Source organism: Marmota flaviventris, chromosome 17 (assembly GCF_047511675.1).
Source record: "Marmota flaviventris isolate mMarFla1 chromosome 17, mMarFla1.hap1, whole genome shotgun sequence".
Classification (NCBI taxonomy): Eukaryota; Metazoa; Chordata; class Mammalia; order Rodentia; family Sciuridae; genus Marmota; species Marmota flaviventris.
Window position 1 is genome coordinate 27,515,481 of NC_092514.1, and position 14,025 is coordinate 27,529,505.

Below are 14,025 nucleotides of genomic sequence, written 5' to 3' on the forward strand. Positions count from 1 at the left end.
AGTGCTTCTTTAGAGTCAGCCTTGGTTCTCTGCTCGGAATCTAATACCTAAGGTAAAGACGGAGGTCTGCGTATGTCATTGCATCTCGAACACCTCCATACGGGTAAACCCAGGCATCCAGAACTTTCCTTCAGGACTTACCGCTCTTAGTCCAGATTGGCTTGACTTCATAAACGACACTTCTTTATCCACCTACCTACCCTTAGGTGGCCCAAATCAGTCTCGTGTGGGGCTGATCTGTAAAACACTTCCCAGAATTCCTTGCTATCCACGCGCGATCTTCTACAGAAACTATAACTCCCAGAGGTCTATGCGCGTTCTCAGGGGCGGGGCAATTGGCAGCGACTCCCTCTAAGGGATGGCAGAACCTGCTGGATCTCGGCGACGCTCGCTGTACAAACAGGTGGGCTCGGCGTCCTGGAAAGAGGCTTTCAGGCAGGTGAGTGTGGGGTTTGGGCCATGGTCACTCCTTGAATCCATCCCAAGGGCCGTTGTCCTCTGTGCCTTCAACTCTTCAATGCTCTATGAGGCAGGTGCCTAGAGACCCTGGCCAGTGGAGGTGGACCCGGAACCCAAACTTCCTGCTGCTTCCTGGGTTTTGGTCACCGCCTGCCCCTTCCCGGGTTTTTGGCCCGATGGGTGTGGGATTACCCTGTGTGGGCTCAGACTCTCTAAGCTTTGCTTTTTGAATTCTGGCCAGTTTCAAAACTTGAAGTGTGATCGTGATCGCACTCTCCTCACCTCTACAATAACACCATCCCCTATTATTAATTGGACACGGAAAGAAGCACTTTGTATAGTTTTGACATGTGAGGTAGAAATTGTTTTTATTCTAGAGAGGAGTCAGAAGAGTTTGTTGCCAAGTTTGTATTGTTAACTCTCCTCAGTTCTGTCCTCTTCTTTAGACAACATAGTCCCTAGTAAGATACTGCCTCTCCAAGTGTGTATATTCCAGGAAAATAATCTGATATTAGAAAAATTTTGTTTCTCAACCGTGGCTGTTGACATTTTGAGAGAGAGAGTTTTTATTGTGTAGGGCTGTTCTGTACTTTGTAAAATTTTTAAATGTAGTATCCCTGGCCTCTAGCCCATTAAATATTATTATGGTCTTACCACAAGAGTTGTGACAACCAAAAATATCACCCAGGCTTTGTCACATGTACCCTGGTGAATAAAATCACCTTGAGTTGAGAAACATTGTTACCATAGCCACCTCTAAAGTAGCAAGAATTTGAAAGCAATATAAATGTCCTCTAATAGGATAGTAAATAAGATATTATGCACCCAATCGTTAAGGATAACATTAAATTATTCTAGGTCAGTGGTTCCTAAATACTAGATTGTAGACCTGCTACATACTTGGCATTGAAGATAGAATATGAAATATGGTGATCTGGAAATATGTGAACAAAGTATTATAATTTTACTCATCTACATGCGATTAAGGACTGGACAAGGATATGCAAAAATAACAGTAGTTAGGAGTATAATGGAAATTTTGTGTCTATAAATTTTCTTTAACATTTTGTCAAGTAATCTGAGGTGTTTTTTTTTTTTTTTTTTTTTTATGGAATTGATTTCCCCCCATCTTGCTGCTTTTTCCAAGGGATGCCTGGAGAGAATGAGAAACAGCCGGGACAGGCTCCTGAACAGTTACCGCCAGATTGGGAGCAGTATGCCAGGGAGAGGTCAGAATGCCCTTCTAGTGCAAGAGGTGATGGAAGAAGAATGGAAGTCTTTGCAGTCAAGCGAGTACTGTCCAGAGGCTTTGGCTCAGGTCAGGCTTGGATAAGTGTTTTCAGAGAAGGAGTTGCACCATGAAGAAATCCTAGTGTCTTCTTTGTACCTATTTATGCATTCCCTCTAAACCCACTGACTCTCCAACCCCTAATTTGAATTCTAACAGCCTTTGATCCAGGCTCTTCTGCCTTTAACATTAAATTATTCTAGGTCAGTGGTTCCTAAATACTAGACTGTAGACCTGCTATATACTTGCAACATAATCACTTATGAAACTGTAAAGAAATTTTTGTCTCCACTCTTGGGAATTTTGATTAATTAGGCATGAACTAGGAATTTGACTTCTTAAAAGTCTCTAGGAACATTCTGATTACAGTCTCAGCCAAAGTTGGAAACTGAATATGAATAGGAAATCGTTTATGGTGTATCAGGAAGAGTACTAGATTGGAGGTCAGGAGTTCAGGAATCCTAATTCTGGTTTTGCTACTGACTCTTAACTTCACTCTCTTTGAGCTTTAGCTTTTACATTTATAAAATGAAGAAAATAATGTCAATGTTGTAAGGACTATATGAAAAAAACTCCGAAACTGCTTTGAAACTATCAAGGCACTATATTATAGGAAGGCACTGTTCAGTGGCTTGCCTTACATCACCACAGTTACTACTCATGATAGTCCTCTTGGGTGGATTTTATTCCCACTTTACAGAGGTCAAAACTGAGGCTTATAAAGACTAAGAACTCTTCCTGGTTATATAACCTTGGGAGAACATATATTTAACTACAGCCCTATACTGTCTGCCCCAAATTTGACAGTGTTATTTTATCACTGGCTAGTTTGATCATTTGTCAATGACTTAACATGACCACATTACCCCGTTTTCAGCATAGTCTGTTGGAGGACTGGACTGATTTTTCAGGTAAATCTGTTTTCTTATTTTGTTTTTGGTACTAGAGATTGAAGCCAGGGGCACTTAACCACTAAACTACATTCTGACCCCTTTTTATTTATCTCCTAAGTGGCTTAGGACCTCTCTATGCTGAGACTGGCCTTGAACTTGTGATCCTCTTGCCTCAGCCTTCTAAATTTCTGGGCTTATAGGCATGTGCCACCATGCCCAGCAAATCTGGGTTCTTAAGCCAGCCTCTAAGTATGAATTACTGTTGGGTTTGGGGACAGATTAATAATTCAAATTTAAGATGATTCCACTTTCTTTTATAGTTGAGCTTGCCAATGGACTTGGCTGTGCTAGAGGAAATCCAGCAGGAGCTGATTGATCAAGGTAACCCTAGGCAGTGGTCCTTCCTGTATTTAACCACTCTTAGTACTGGCCTTTTCTATCACTATCTTCAGTCAAGTGTCTAGAATTCTTTGGTTTTACTCTGAATTTTTGACTGTCTGTCTTCCTAATAATAAGAATCTCTAGGGTTCTGGGCTTTGCTGTTTTGTGCTAACAACTTTTTTTCATTCTATGGTATTGCTTTCCCTTTATCTACCCTGTAAGATCTTATTATATTAGAAAGTGGTGTTCTCACACAGATTGTACAATTAATGAATCAGTGGAGCTGGGAAGCAAAATTTTGTGAATCCACTTCCCACATTTGTTCTGTCCTGCTCTTTAATAGGTTTAGCCAGGTGCAGTGTCCTGAACCTATGGTTCCATCTACTCCAGAGGCTGAGATGGGAGGATTGCTTGGGCCCAAGACTTTGAGGCCAGCCAGCCTGGGCAATATAGTAAGACTCCTCATTTAAAAAATAAAACAAAGAAAAAATGGTTAATAGTAAACATGTCACTTTACAGGATGCAGTGGAGTGGTGCATGGTCATATCCCTTGCTTTAACCAATTTAAATGCCATCTCTCTCATCCATTCTTTATTGATTCCCCAGGATCTTGTGAACATTACTCCTTGAGATGTCATAGCATTATGGAGAATACATAATTTTAGCACCTCATATAATTGTCTTTTATTCCATATAGTCTTATCTTGACTAGGTTTCATCTTTATCATCTGTAAAATAGAGATGATAGGCCTGCCCTGTAAGTTTGTCATAAGGCTTAAATAATATGTGTAGAGAACTTAGAGCAATGTCTGACATGCAGAAAGCTTTCAGTAATCAGTAGCTATTATTATGGTAATGCATGAGCACACATTCTTGAACCAGACCGTAAAGAGACATTTCTCAGCTTTACCACTTATAAATTGTGTGGAACTGAGCAAAGTAATTAATTTTCCCATGCCTCAGTTTCTTCACCTTTGAAATAAAGATATTTATAGTGAAGAAACTAATATATGTAAAGGATTTAAGCAGCATTTAAAGCATAGTAAGTGCTCTGCAAAAGATAGCTGTTATGATTGACTTCAGTTGGATTGTGAAGTTCTTAAAGTTTAGTTATCTTCTTTTTGTAATTGATTCTCTCTTCCCCCTGCCTACAGAACCTGTCTGAATGATGAAACATATGACCCAGTAAATCTTTCTTTCAGAGTATATTTAACTAAAAATTCTAAAATGATAAGGTTTTACTGTGCTGTGCTACCGTCAGCCAGTTGGAACATTCTAAAACAGGGGTCAGCAACCTTTCTATAAAAGGCCAGCTATCCCAAGTACTCTCTACTGTTGTGATGGAAAAGCAGTTACAGACAGTATGTAAACAAATGAGCACAGCCGTAGTTGGTTGCTTCTGTGTCTAAAGTCTGGATTGTGAGTTCATCAAGGGCAGAGCAATCTTTTTTATCTCTGTGCCCCTGTGACTAGCACACATTAGGTACTGTTGTACTTTTGCTGAATCAGTCAACACAGATTCTGAACAACATAGGTTCTGAGTACTCAGCCATTGAGAAACTGATCACTTGAGGCTTAACAGTGAGCCTAATGTCAGAAGTAAATGCTCTGTAAGTATCAGCTTTCTCCATTTGCTCTTGAGACTCCGACATTTCACACCTTTACTCCTGTGGCCTGTAGAGATATGTGAAAATTATCTCCTTGTCCCTTAGCCTACTTTATCTCCTGTGCTCACAAGGAGGTGGTAGATGGGGGCTGCGGAGATCCAACAAGATGTTAGCCTGAGTTTTGCCTGAATCTTTACCTTAGGTGGAAGAGACTTTTGAAGGTGAAACCTGGCATTAAATACAGGACATCCCCGGGAAAACATGGTGAGGCACTCCTGCTGCCTTTTGCCTTGCAGAACAGTCCATTATCAGCGAGTATGAGAAGAGCTTGCAGTTTGATGAACAGTATCTCAGCATCATGCTGGCTGAGTGGGAAGCGAAGCCCCTCATTTGTCCTGTTTGTACAAAGTAAGAGTCTTCAAATTTTTTAGCATTATTGGTTCCCATCCCTCATTCCAAGGTGAGTGGGATCCCCCTCCCCGCCAAAAATTTGTTGCTTGAGAAGTTCGGAGGGCCCAGGTCTGACCACCATGATAATAGAAGATCCTAATTCTGATTCTAGGTACAACCTGAGAATAACAAATGGTGTGGTTGTGTGTCAATGTGGCCTGTACATCCCATCTCATGTAAGTATTCCACATAAAGGTTTTGTGCTATCTCTTTCCAAATACATCTGTTTTTTAAAGAACCTTCAGTCATGGGCTGAAGCTTATATACACATCTCTTCCTGATTTTGTGTTCAGCAACACCAGATTGGTAGCCTCACATCAGCCATGGGAAGAACATATGCAGCATGGAAATTGGCAAACACTTCATACAAATCAGGGCTTTTGTCCCCTTCTCCCCCACCCCGTAGGCAGTGTGTCTCCCACCACTGCTTCCAGTCTATAGAGTGATCACAGAGGTTTGGAAACACTTGTCTCTGATCTTCCATAGAAAGTTTCTGTATATGAAGACACCAATATTTAGAATGTAAACCTCAGTAACCTTAAAATGCATAAGGAACCCTCTTTTCAGACATGCTGGGGCAGCAAGTTTGCCAGTTCATTGAGCAGTTGCTTAAAATGGCAAATTATAAAAATGAATAATTTTATAGTGAGTTCCTAACAACTTTGAAAACAACTCCTATATTGCTTAGTCCAAAGTTGTACAGTTTCATCCCTTTGAAGTTGATCAAGAAGCTGAATATAGAACTTTAGGATTTTTCTTTTACTTAACAGATTTTTTTTAAACAACTTATCCTTTTGAATGTTTCCTAAACTCTATTATCATAAAAATAAAACTTTATTTTCATACAGTATCATTAGTTTACATAAATAAAATCTCAGAGATACAGTAGCAAGTTCAGTTAGCACAAATAGATCTGGGAGCAGACACTGCTGATTCTTAGTAAGAATACACTGAGCCAGTGGCTGCAGAAGCAGGTTGTTAGAAAGTAGCCTGCTCTTCCTGAATGTTCCTGCTGTGAGTGGCAGTCAGTGTTTTGAAGACCGAATGGATAGTACTGGAGAGGCAGTTAAATACGGAGATCTTCGCACAGTCTTAGGCCCAGGACTGTCTTTAAAGCTTCAAGGAATCAATCCAATCACAGCAATTGAGCTAGAGTTACATTGGTTGGCATGAGGAATAATTATTTTGAACCTGTTGACAATCACGTAACTTAGTTGCAGTTGAATTTTATTTTTCAGTCTCCAGAATTGTCAGAACAGAAGCTTCGTACCTATTTAGAAGATAGTGTAAATGACCACAGTACACATTGTCCCCATACCCCTGAATTTTCAGTCACTGATGGAACAGAAGAAAAGCCCAGTCTTCTCATGTACTGTCTGGTAAGCTTCCCATGGGACCCAGTGGTAAGAGCAGATCAGCAGTTTCTTTTATTCCCATTTTGGTGGAAATAATCTTTAGAGACAGGTAAATGTTTAATGGTTTATTTTTTGAAGCATTTACTTCATAGAAAGTGAAGTTAACTTCACCTAAAAGATCAGTCATTCATTTTCATTTGCTGAAAAGCAAAGAGGCAGCCTAGGATCATGGTGTCCAGCTGCACTGTCTGCTCGTTAGATCTGCTTCAGTGGTCTTGGACTCCTCAGATCAGGTCACGGTCATAAAACCCAGGTAGCCATCCTGGCACCACCTCTGCAAATGGATATGGGACAAGAAGCACAGCACAGCAGCATAAGGCTAGTCTCTCAACAAGAATCTTCATAGAGGTACAAGGTCAGATTCTAGGTCCCTAAGTAGTAACTCATGTGTGAGGGACAGGACTCTAAGTAGGTATGGGTGTCATTTGTCTTGAAACCTTAAGCTTCTTATAAGAACTAGTGTCTCTTACAGTAATCAATGTAATGAAGTAGTCATCACTATGACATGTTATAGCTTCTAGGCCTCCCGGCAAGGGGAACTTCGGGATTAGTGAACACTACAGCATGCCAGATACTCAGTAAAACCTAACCCTTCAGTTAGGCCAGTCTTTTATGGGCTCCCAACTGTACCTGATACCATGAGCCCTCTTAATGCTGCTGCACGTGGTGAGCCACTCTGAATGACCATGCCTTCCAGTCCTGAAGCATGAGGCTCTGACCAATCACAAGGCATGGCTCCAGGTGTAGGGGTCACCTGCTACCTGCAGGGATTGAGCTATTCCTTTGTAATCCTACCCCTTACCTCATTTGCATGGCTTTTTCACAATAAAAAAGGGTTCAGAACTTTGCTCCTCTCTCTTTCCATGGACCCCTAAGGTCAGAGGAGCCATCACAGGACCCAAAGAAAAAGGTATTTCTGTCTCTGTAATTATTTCATTTTGCACAGCCCAGTTCACCTAGAGTGTGTAGTTGTGAAATGTGAGGGCTGCAGTTACCTGTTGATGTCTTTTGTCCTTTAGGGCAAGGATCATACCTTTATTTTACTCCCAATGCCTAGCATCTAAATAGGTGCTTAATCTTTATATAAATGGAGGAAGAAGAGCTGAAGAGGCACGGGTCAGATGGCCTTAACTTTTGCCTTCTTAGGATAATGAACTAGTGAGTCACCTGCACAGATGATTGTAGTAGCTCCTGGAGTATGAAAGTCTCAGGCCAAATGCTAGAGAGATAAGAATGACAGTTAAAAGAGGAAACCAGCCAGGACAGTGGCATGTCCCTAGAATTCCAGCTACTCAGCACGCTAAGGCAAGATCCTTGAGCCTAGGAGTTCAAGACCAACCTGGGCTACTTATTGAGACTCTTTTGTCTCCAAAAAACAAAAAAAGCAAAAAGATTGCCTAATTACTGAATATACATCTGTGCCTCTCCCTGGATTTGTAGATCTAGTGAGATCAGGCTATAGGGCCATTTAGCATAGATGGGGATGAGGTAGAAGTAAATAGGTGTGGGTAGAAAAGATGGTGGTCTATGACAAGGGCTTGGACTGAGATATGAAAATGTGAAACTGGCCAGGGGATGGAATGTTCCAAGCTATCTGTTAGGGTTATAGCATCTTTCAGAAAAAGCCAAATATATTCTCTATGGAGTCAAGTAAAGGACAGATGTGATTCCTTAGCGTAGTGGTGGGGCCAAGCCAGCGAGGAATGTTCACTGATCATATTATGGGATATCGAGGGAAGGCTTGTGGGATTACGATTGAATTTATGCTAACTTGTTTTCTGTTTAAATTTAGGTTTGTGATACATGGGCTGTGATCCTCTAGAGCCAACCTGGACTCATGTCAAATCCTCAAATCCTGTAAGAGGATTTCCTGTATATACAGATCTTTTACTTAGAATTTATCTTTTATTAAAATTTTTCAAACATGTCTGTTTTGGTGTTTTGATGCAGGTTGAAGGTGAAGAAATAGAAAAGACAAACTTCCTTGGAGGAGATCAAAGAATTTTATTGTCCATCATTATGTTATACAAAAATCTAGAAATAATAGTTTGTACAGGAAAACTACCAAATGAATAGTAAATGAGAGCATGATAGCAATAATTTAAATTTGCTTATTTTTCCCCCATGATGTTAGGATTATAACCACTTCAAAGCACATAGTCTGGTGTCAGGGTAGTTTTTGTTCACTGGTCAAAGCTCACCATAATATTAAGGCCTTCAAGTGTCTCTGATTGCTCTACTGGCTCTTGACGAAACTTTTGAGGTCTTCAAGAAAACTAATGTACTCCTGGTGCTCCAGGGCTGTGCTGAGTTCCACCAACTCATCTGCAAAAGTGTTGTCCACCCCTCGGTCCGCAAGGAAATCCATTAGGTGGTCATACAAGGCCTATAAGGAAACATTTATTAGTTTAAAGAAGTACAACAACAATCAGTAATGCTTACTAATTAAAATGCTGCTTCTTGTCCTTGAACCGAGACCCTCCCCTACAAGGCGTAATTATCCCCCATCCTACCCAGAACTCACCCAGTCCAGGGAATCTGTGTTCAGTGTGTAGTTAGTGTCTTTCCATTCTGACTCGCCAGTGGCCTGAAAGCTGACTTCCTTAATAGAGAAAATGTCACTCTCGGCTTCCTCCTCTTGTCCAATCTGAGAAGAAATAGCATTTAGGAAAACTGAAGGGTTCTCCAGGAAAAGCCAGAATCAGGCAAAGAAAGGCTTTGCAGCCTGAAACTCCCAGGTTCTAACTACCGTCTCTCCTCACCCCCACATCTTTCCCTGCTTTGCTGGTCTAGAAAGTTTCACAAGTATCTACTAAAAGGACCAGAAAGATCCCAGGACACACTCCTTGCCTGGGGGAGTGCCAAGGGACTGTCACTCCAGCTTACATACCTCATCCTCTGGATAGTGACAATCTAGTACAAGAGCTTTCTTGCCATCACTCTTTGTAACTTCAACCACAAAATTCGGAGTGGATGTCAGTTCAGGCTGGGGAAAAAAAACAAGTCAGTACAAGTCACTGTTGCAAAGGCATCAGGTAGTTCAGTGATGGCCACCACTATTAGGATATCTAGCCATTTTCATAGTCCTATGCTATGGTGTTCAAATAAGGAGCCCAGGATCTTTAACACAGTATTACAAAGAGTTTTACTTCTGTTAGCACTCTACTTTTAAAAACACATAGGGTTTAATAAGAAATCTGAATTCCTGTTAATGGTACCAGTTAATTGAGATCTAGATTAGTCCCTCAACCTTCCTGGGCCTGTTCTTTCTCCACCGAGACACTGAAAAGACGGCCCAAAGCTCTAAGACACTCTTTCCAGTTTAGTTGTTTCAGGAATCCTTTCTGTATTACAGACCAGGATCAAAGGCTGGCACACTGGTTCTGGTCAAATGGCTATCCCTACTGGCTGAGTAATAGCAGAAGCTTTTCTGATGGTGACCCTGGGAGCAGTCCAAGGTCAGGGAAAATCCACTCAGGGTAGCTAAGACAAGCACACAAGAGCTCTGCTCCCATAGTAGGCCAGAAGACGGCACTGTTCAAACAGACAGTCTGGGGACCCCAGGGCCCTCTCACTAGTTGGCCACTTCCTAAAATGTCTCAAGACAAAGCACCACCTAGATCCAACAAAGAAAACCAGCAACCTAAGAAATGATCTCACCTAACCAAGTGTTAAAATCTCTGAGGCCCTTGGCTTTCCTACCTTGGTTAAATGGTCAGTATTTACTACCAGCTTAAGACCTGTTAGGAACATTCCTTAAGGAGTAAAAGTTTCAGTTCCTTTCCATTAATAGAAAACAGGCCTAACTATGAAGCCTGAGCTGGCTCCTGGCAGTGTATTCAGCCCCTGGGAAAGGAGGGGCCACAAACCCAGGGGCTAACACTGGCCAGAACCTATTGACTCTGTTGCTCTGTAAGTCCACTGTCTTCAAGTATTGAGAAAAAATTAAAAGAAAAAAGAACCAGTTGTTCTTGCCTGTTAGAACTGATGGAAAGTCTGGTTAACAGCACAGGCTTACCTCCTGTTCTTCAGCCTTCTGCCCTTGTGAGGGCTCTTCCTCACCATCAAATGTTGGTGGGATGCTATTGTTAATGTTGAAAGTGACAGTAATCCTAGAAAGGCAAATGAAGACACAATAGCAAGGTATACTTTTAACTGAGTAACAGAACAGGTTAAGTATGGAGGCTTATTGAAACAATGTCTCTATCCTAGGTGGCTGTACATCTTATCTGTAGAACTCTAAAACAGGCAAATTACCTACATGTGCCAATGGCTCAAAGTTAAATTACTAGGCCCTGGCTGGGGGGGTGTGGTTCAATGGTAGAACACTTGCCTGCTATGTATGAAACCCTGGGTTCTGTCCCAAGCACAAGGAGTGGGGTGGTAGAATTAGCAAGGCCTGTTATCTCAACCAAACCCAGTCATACCTGGGCTACTTCCATCAGGCAAGCATCCCAGGGCCCAATGCCACATGTCCACTGGCCATCTCATAATACTGCCTGCCCTAGTCTTTCCAGGTATCCACTGGAGATGAGCAGCTGAGAAGCTGATGAGATGGAACAGAAGTCCCTTCAAAAACTTCCCCATCCCAAAATCTGCCCCTGAGAAGGTGGCATCACAATAAATGCTGCAGTATCAATTCATTCTTCACAATCACAAAACAGGCCAGAAACATCAACTAATAACTTTAAGAGTTAAGAATCCTGACCTGGCAAATCATGTTTGGGTCAAAATTCCTGTGATAAAGAGATCTGAAACGAAGTGCTGGGCTACTCCGGCAGGTCCCACCCCATATAAGAGTACATTAAATGCTGCTCCCTGGATTCATACTGACTGGTTGCCTTACCATGAAGCTGCTTTCCTATAAGAATGGCAATTTGAGGTTCTGCCACAAATCTCTGATCTGTAACACTGCTGATCAAGCTGAATTCCAGGGCATGGAAATGCAGTATGTTCACCAGAGCATTATTTATAATGGCCCCAAACTGGTCATGAAAACCCTACGCAAATGACTTATAATCCCAGTGACTCAGGGGGCTGAGGATGGAGAATCATAAGTTTGATCAACTCGGCAAGACCCTATCTTAAACAAAAAGGGCTGGAGGGGTGCTGGTGTTGTAGCTCAGAGAAAGAACACTTGCCTAGCATGTATGAGGCACTGGATTCAATCCTTAGCACCACATAAAAATAAAGAAAATAAAGGTATTATGTCCACCTACAGCTAAAAATATCTAAAAAAAAAAAAAAAAAAAAGGATGTAGCTCAGTGGTAGAATGCCCCAGGTGTAGTCACCAGTAGGTGAAGTTAAGAATATACAACTGACATATGCACGGAGAAAAAAAACACTATACCATAGGCAAAAATGAATCAGAGTCCTACTTCACACCACACAAAAAAGTTAATGCAAAATGGATCATAGACCTAAACATAAGAGCTAAAACTCTAAAACTTTTAAGAGAAAAAACAAGCATAAATCTCCACAACCTGGCCCTGGTTTCCTAAAGATGAAACTAATAATACAAGTGACAAAAGGAAATAAACCCTTTTTGGCTGGAAGCGTAGTTCAGTGGCAAAGCACTTGCATCGAAGGCACAAGGCCCTGGTTCAACTCCTACTACTGGGGGGGAAAATAAAGACAAAATTTTAAACTTTTTCTGGGGGAGGGGCACTTGGTGATAGAACAAGTGCTTACATATGTGAGGCCCTGTATTCAATCCCCAGCACCACAAAAATAAAGAGAAGCAGAAGCCAGAAATAAATTTAGGGAGGGCACAGCATCCCTAACAATCAGCCCAGAGCAGATTTGTGTTCAGTGAATAAGCAACCTCAAGCTCATAAGGTCCAACAAATCCTCTCTTGAAAACCATGTTAACAAAGTACTGGGCCTAATCCAAGGCTCTGTTGGGGATTGTTCAGGACAGGTCCTGCAAGGTCATGGATTTGATCACTTGGAGTCCCCAGTCCCTAGAACAATACTTACTTTTCCCCAGCAACTTTCCGCACTAATTTAGCTTCTGTCCCGTTCACTTCCAGGTCCCAACCACCAGACATCTTGGGAAGGGACTTATGCTTCTGGATTTTCTTTTCTTCCTTGATTTCATCCGTCAGGAATTCTACAAAAGCTTTGTCTCCTAGAAAGGAAATACAGATGATTCAAAAATAGAAAAGTCAATTAGTTTAAATAACACCACAAAGCTTGAGTTTCATATTTTCAACCACGACTTTGGGCCTTCCCAAAGTTCCATTTTCAAGAGACTAAGGATAACGGGGCGTGGTGGCACACGCCCAGCAGGATGATCTAAGTTTGAGGTCAGCCTCAGCAACTCTGCGAGACTGTCTCAAAACAAAAAGTGAAAAGGACTGAGGATGTGATGAGGACTTAACACGGTGGTAAAGCGCCCCAGGGTATGAAAAATTTTAAAAAAAGGAAGAATGAGACTAAGAGAAACTAAAGATAAAAGTATCCTCCAGTATTTAATATTATTTCCACTTCAACACAAAAACAAAATCACGAAACCCTTGGTGAATGGGGGAGGAGGGTGCGATCACAAGTTCAACCCGTTGGTCGTCAACCAACGGGAAAGTGTCCCGGCCCCGCGTGTCTGTTCAGGGGAGTTCTCTCCGTGCTGCTCTCTCCCTCCCGGGCTCCCACGACCATGCCCGGGTGCGCGAACCTCACCTTCCGTGTGCAGCGCGCCGCAGCCGCAGCCGCAGCCGCAGGGCGCGGGAGGCTGCAGGAGGCCGGGCCGCCGCTCCGACCCGGCTCGCACGCAGAGCAGTCCGAAGGGCCGGACGCACGGCCGCGGCGCCGGCTGCAGCAGTTGCCGGAGAGGAGGGGCGGGCGTAACGGTGCGGAGGCCGGCGACGGCGGCGCCCAGGGCTCGGGGAACACAGCGCAGCAGAGGCAGCATCCCGAGAGACTTAGCAGACACGTGCGAGAGCAAAGGACAACCCCGGCCAAGGCCCCCGTGACCTAACGCGGCGCCGGAAGCCCCGCCCTCTCCCGGGAGTGTTTCCGACTTCTGCGCCCTGAAGACCGAAGGCAACGGGACGGGATCGCGCCCTCTGCTGGGGACCTCCGGGGAGTCCTTGGTTCGGAGTAGTTGCTCTTAGGCGACTTTGCCCTGTCTCTATCCAGTGGCTGCTTACTCTTCAACTTCCTATGTACTGTTCTCAAACCATGGCAGACTTTCTGACTTCGTGGAACACGCTCTTGTCGCTTCAACTCCCACCACCCCAGTCTCCAAGGTTACCTCCCTTAAGTGGCCTTCCTGGAACTTCATCCTTTTCACCAGAACTCACCCAACACCTTTGCTGCTTCTCCTTTCAACACAATCCTTTTGGCAGTAGCACTGTACCTGGCAGCTTCACCTCACCCACCCCAGATGATGACATCCTCAAGGGCAGGATCCATGATTAATTTCAGTGACCATTCTCCGCAGCATCCAACTTTGCATCTTAACTCTAATGGAACATTTTTCTGGGGGCAAGAAGCCGTGGCCTAAATCAGATTTAGGTAAGAACCAGTGATC

General features: G+C 42.9%; 2 protein-coding genes across 4 annotated transcripts; one reads left to right on the plus strand and one right to left on the minus strand.

Annotated features, from left to right (window-relative positions):
* Positions 1-214: 214 nt before the first annotated feature.
* Rpain (RPA interacting protein) lies at positions 215-8,709 on the plus strand. Of its 3 annotated transcripts, XM_027922566.3 has the most exons (8): positions 215-439; positions 1,607-1,777; positions 2,961-3,021; positions 4,925-5,036; positions 5,191-5,254; positions 6,317-6,457; positions 8,286-8,350; positions 8,444-8,709. In XM_027922566.3, the coding sequence occupies exons 1-7, from the start codon at positions 359-361 to the stop codon at positions 8,313-8,315; spliced, it is 660 nt and encodes a 219-aa protein (XP_027778367.1). In that variant the 5' UTR covers positions 215-358; the 3' UTR covers positions 8,316-8,350; positions 8,444-8,709. The 3 variants fall into 3 exon arrangements, with proteins under 3 accessions (XP_027778367.1, XP_027778368.1, XP_027778369.1); XM_027922567.3 differs by lacking the exon at positions 8,444-8,709 and having other exon boundaries at positions 1,607-1,714; positions 8,286-8,420; XM_027922568.3 differs by lacking the exons at positions 5,191-5,254; positions 6,317-6,457; positions 8,286-8,350; positions 8,444-8,709 and having other exon boundaries at positions 4,831-5,017.
* C1qbp (complement C1q binding protein) lies at positions 8,478-13,473 on the minus strand. The gene is made up of 6 exons (XM_027922564.3): positions 13,173-13,473; positions 12,474-12,624; positions 10,512-10,605; positions 9,384-9,479; positions 9,018-9,140; positions 8,478-8,879 (listed from the first exon to the last, which is right to left on the minus strand). The coding sequence occupies exons 1-6, from the start codon at positions 13,402-13,404 to the stop codon at positions 8,730-8,732; spliced, it is 846 nt and encodes a 281-aa protein (XP_027778365.1). The 5' UTR covers positions 13,405-13,473; the 3' UTR covers positions 8,478-8,729.
* Between the last annotated feature and the right edge of the window lie 552 nt (positions 13,474-14,025).

What these genes read in the sequence shown, in the direction of transcription:
- Rpain (XM_027922566.3), top strand. Translation starts at nt 359, where the DNA reads ATGGCAGAACCTGCTGGATCTCGGCGACGCTCGCTGTACAAACAGGTG. An exon ending in GTCCAGAGGCTTTGGCTCAG is followed by an intron (nt 1,778 to 2,960) that starts GTCAGGCTTGGA and finishes TTTCTTTTATAG; the next exon opens with TTGAGCTTGCCAATGGACTT. An exon ending in ATTTGTCCTGTTTGTACAAA is followed by an intron (nt 5,037 to 5,190) that starts GTAAGAGTCTTC and finishes TTCTGATTCTAG; the next exon opens with GTACAACCTGAGAATAACAA.
- C1qbp (XM_027922564.3), bottom strand. Translation starts at nt 13,404, where the DNA reads ATGCTGCCTCTGCTGCGCTGTGTTCCCCGAGCCCTGGGCGCCGCCGTC. An exon ending in AGAAGGCTGAAGAACAGGAG is followed by an intron (nt 9,480 to 10,511) that starts GTAAGCCTGTGC and finishes TTTTTTCCCCAG; the next exon opens with CCTGAACTGACATCCACTCC. An exon ending in GTCACTATCCAGAGGATGAG is followed by an intron (nt 9,141 to 9,383) that starts GTATGTAAGCTG and finishes ATTTCTTCTCAG; the next exon opens with ATTGGACAAGAGGAGGAAGC.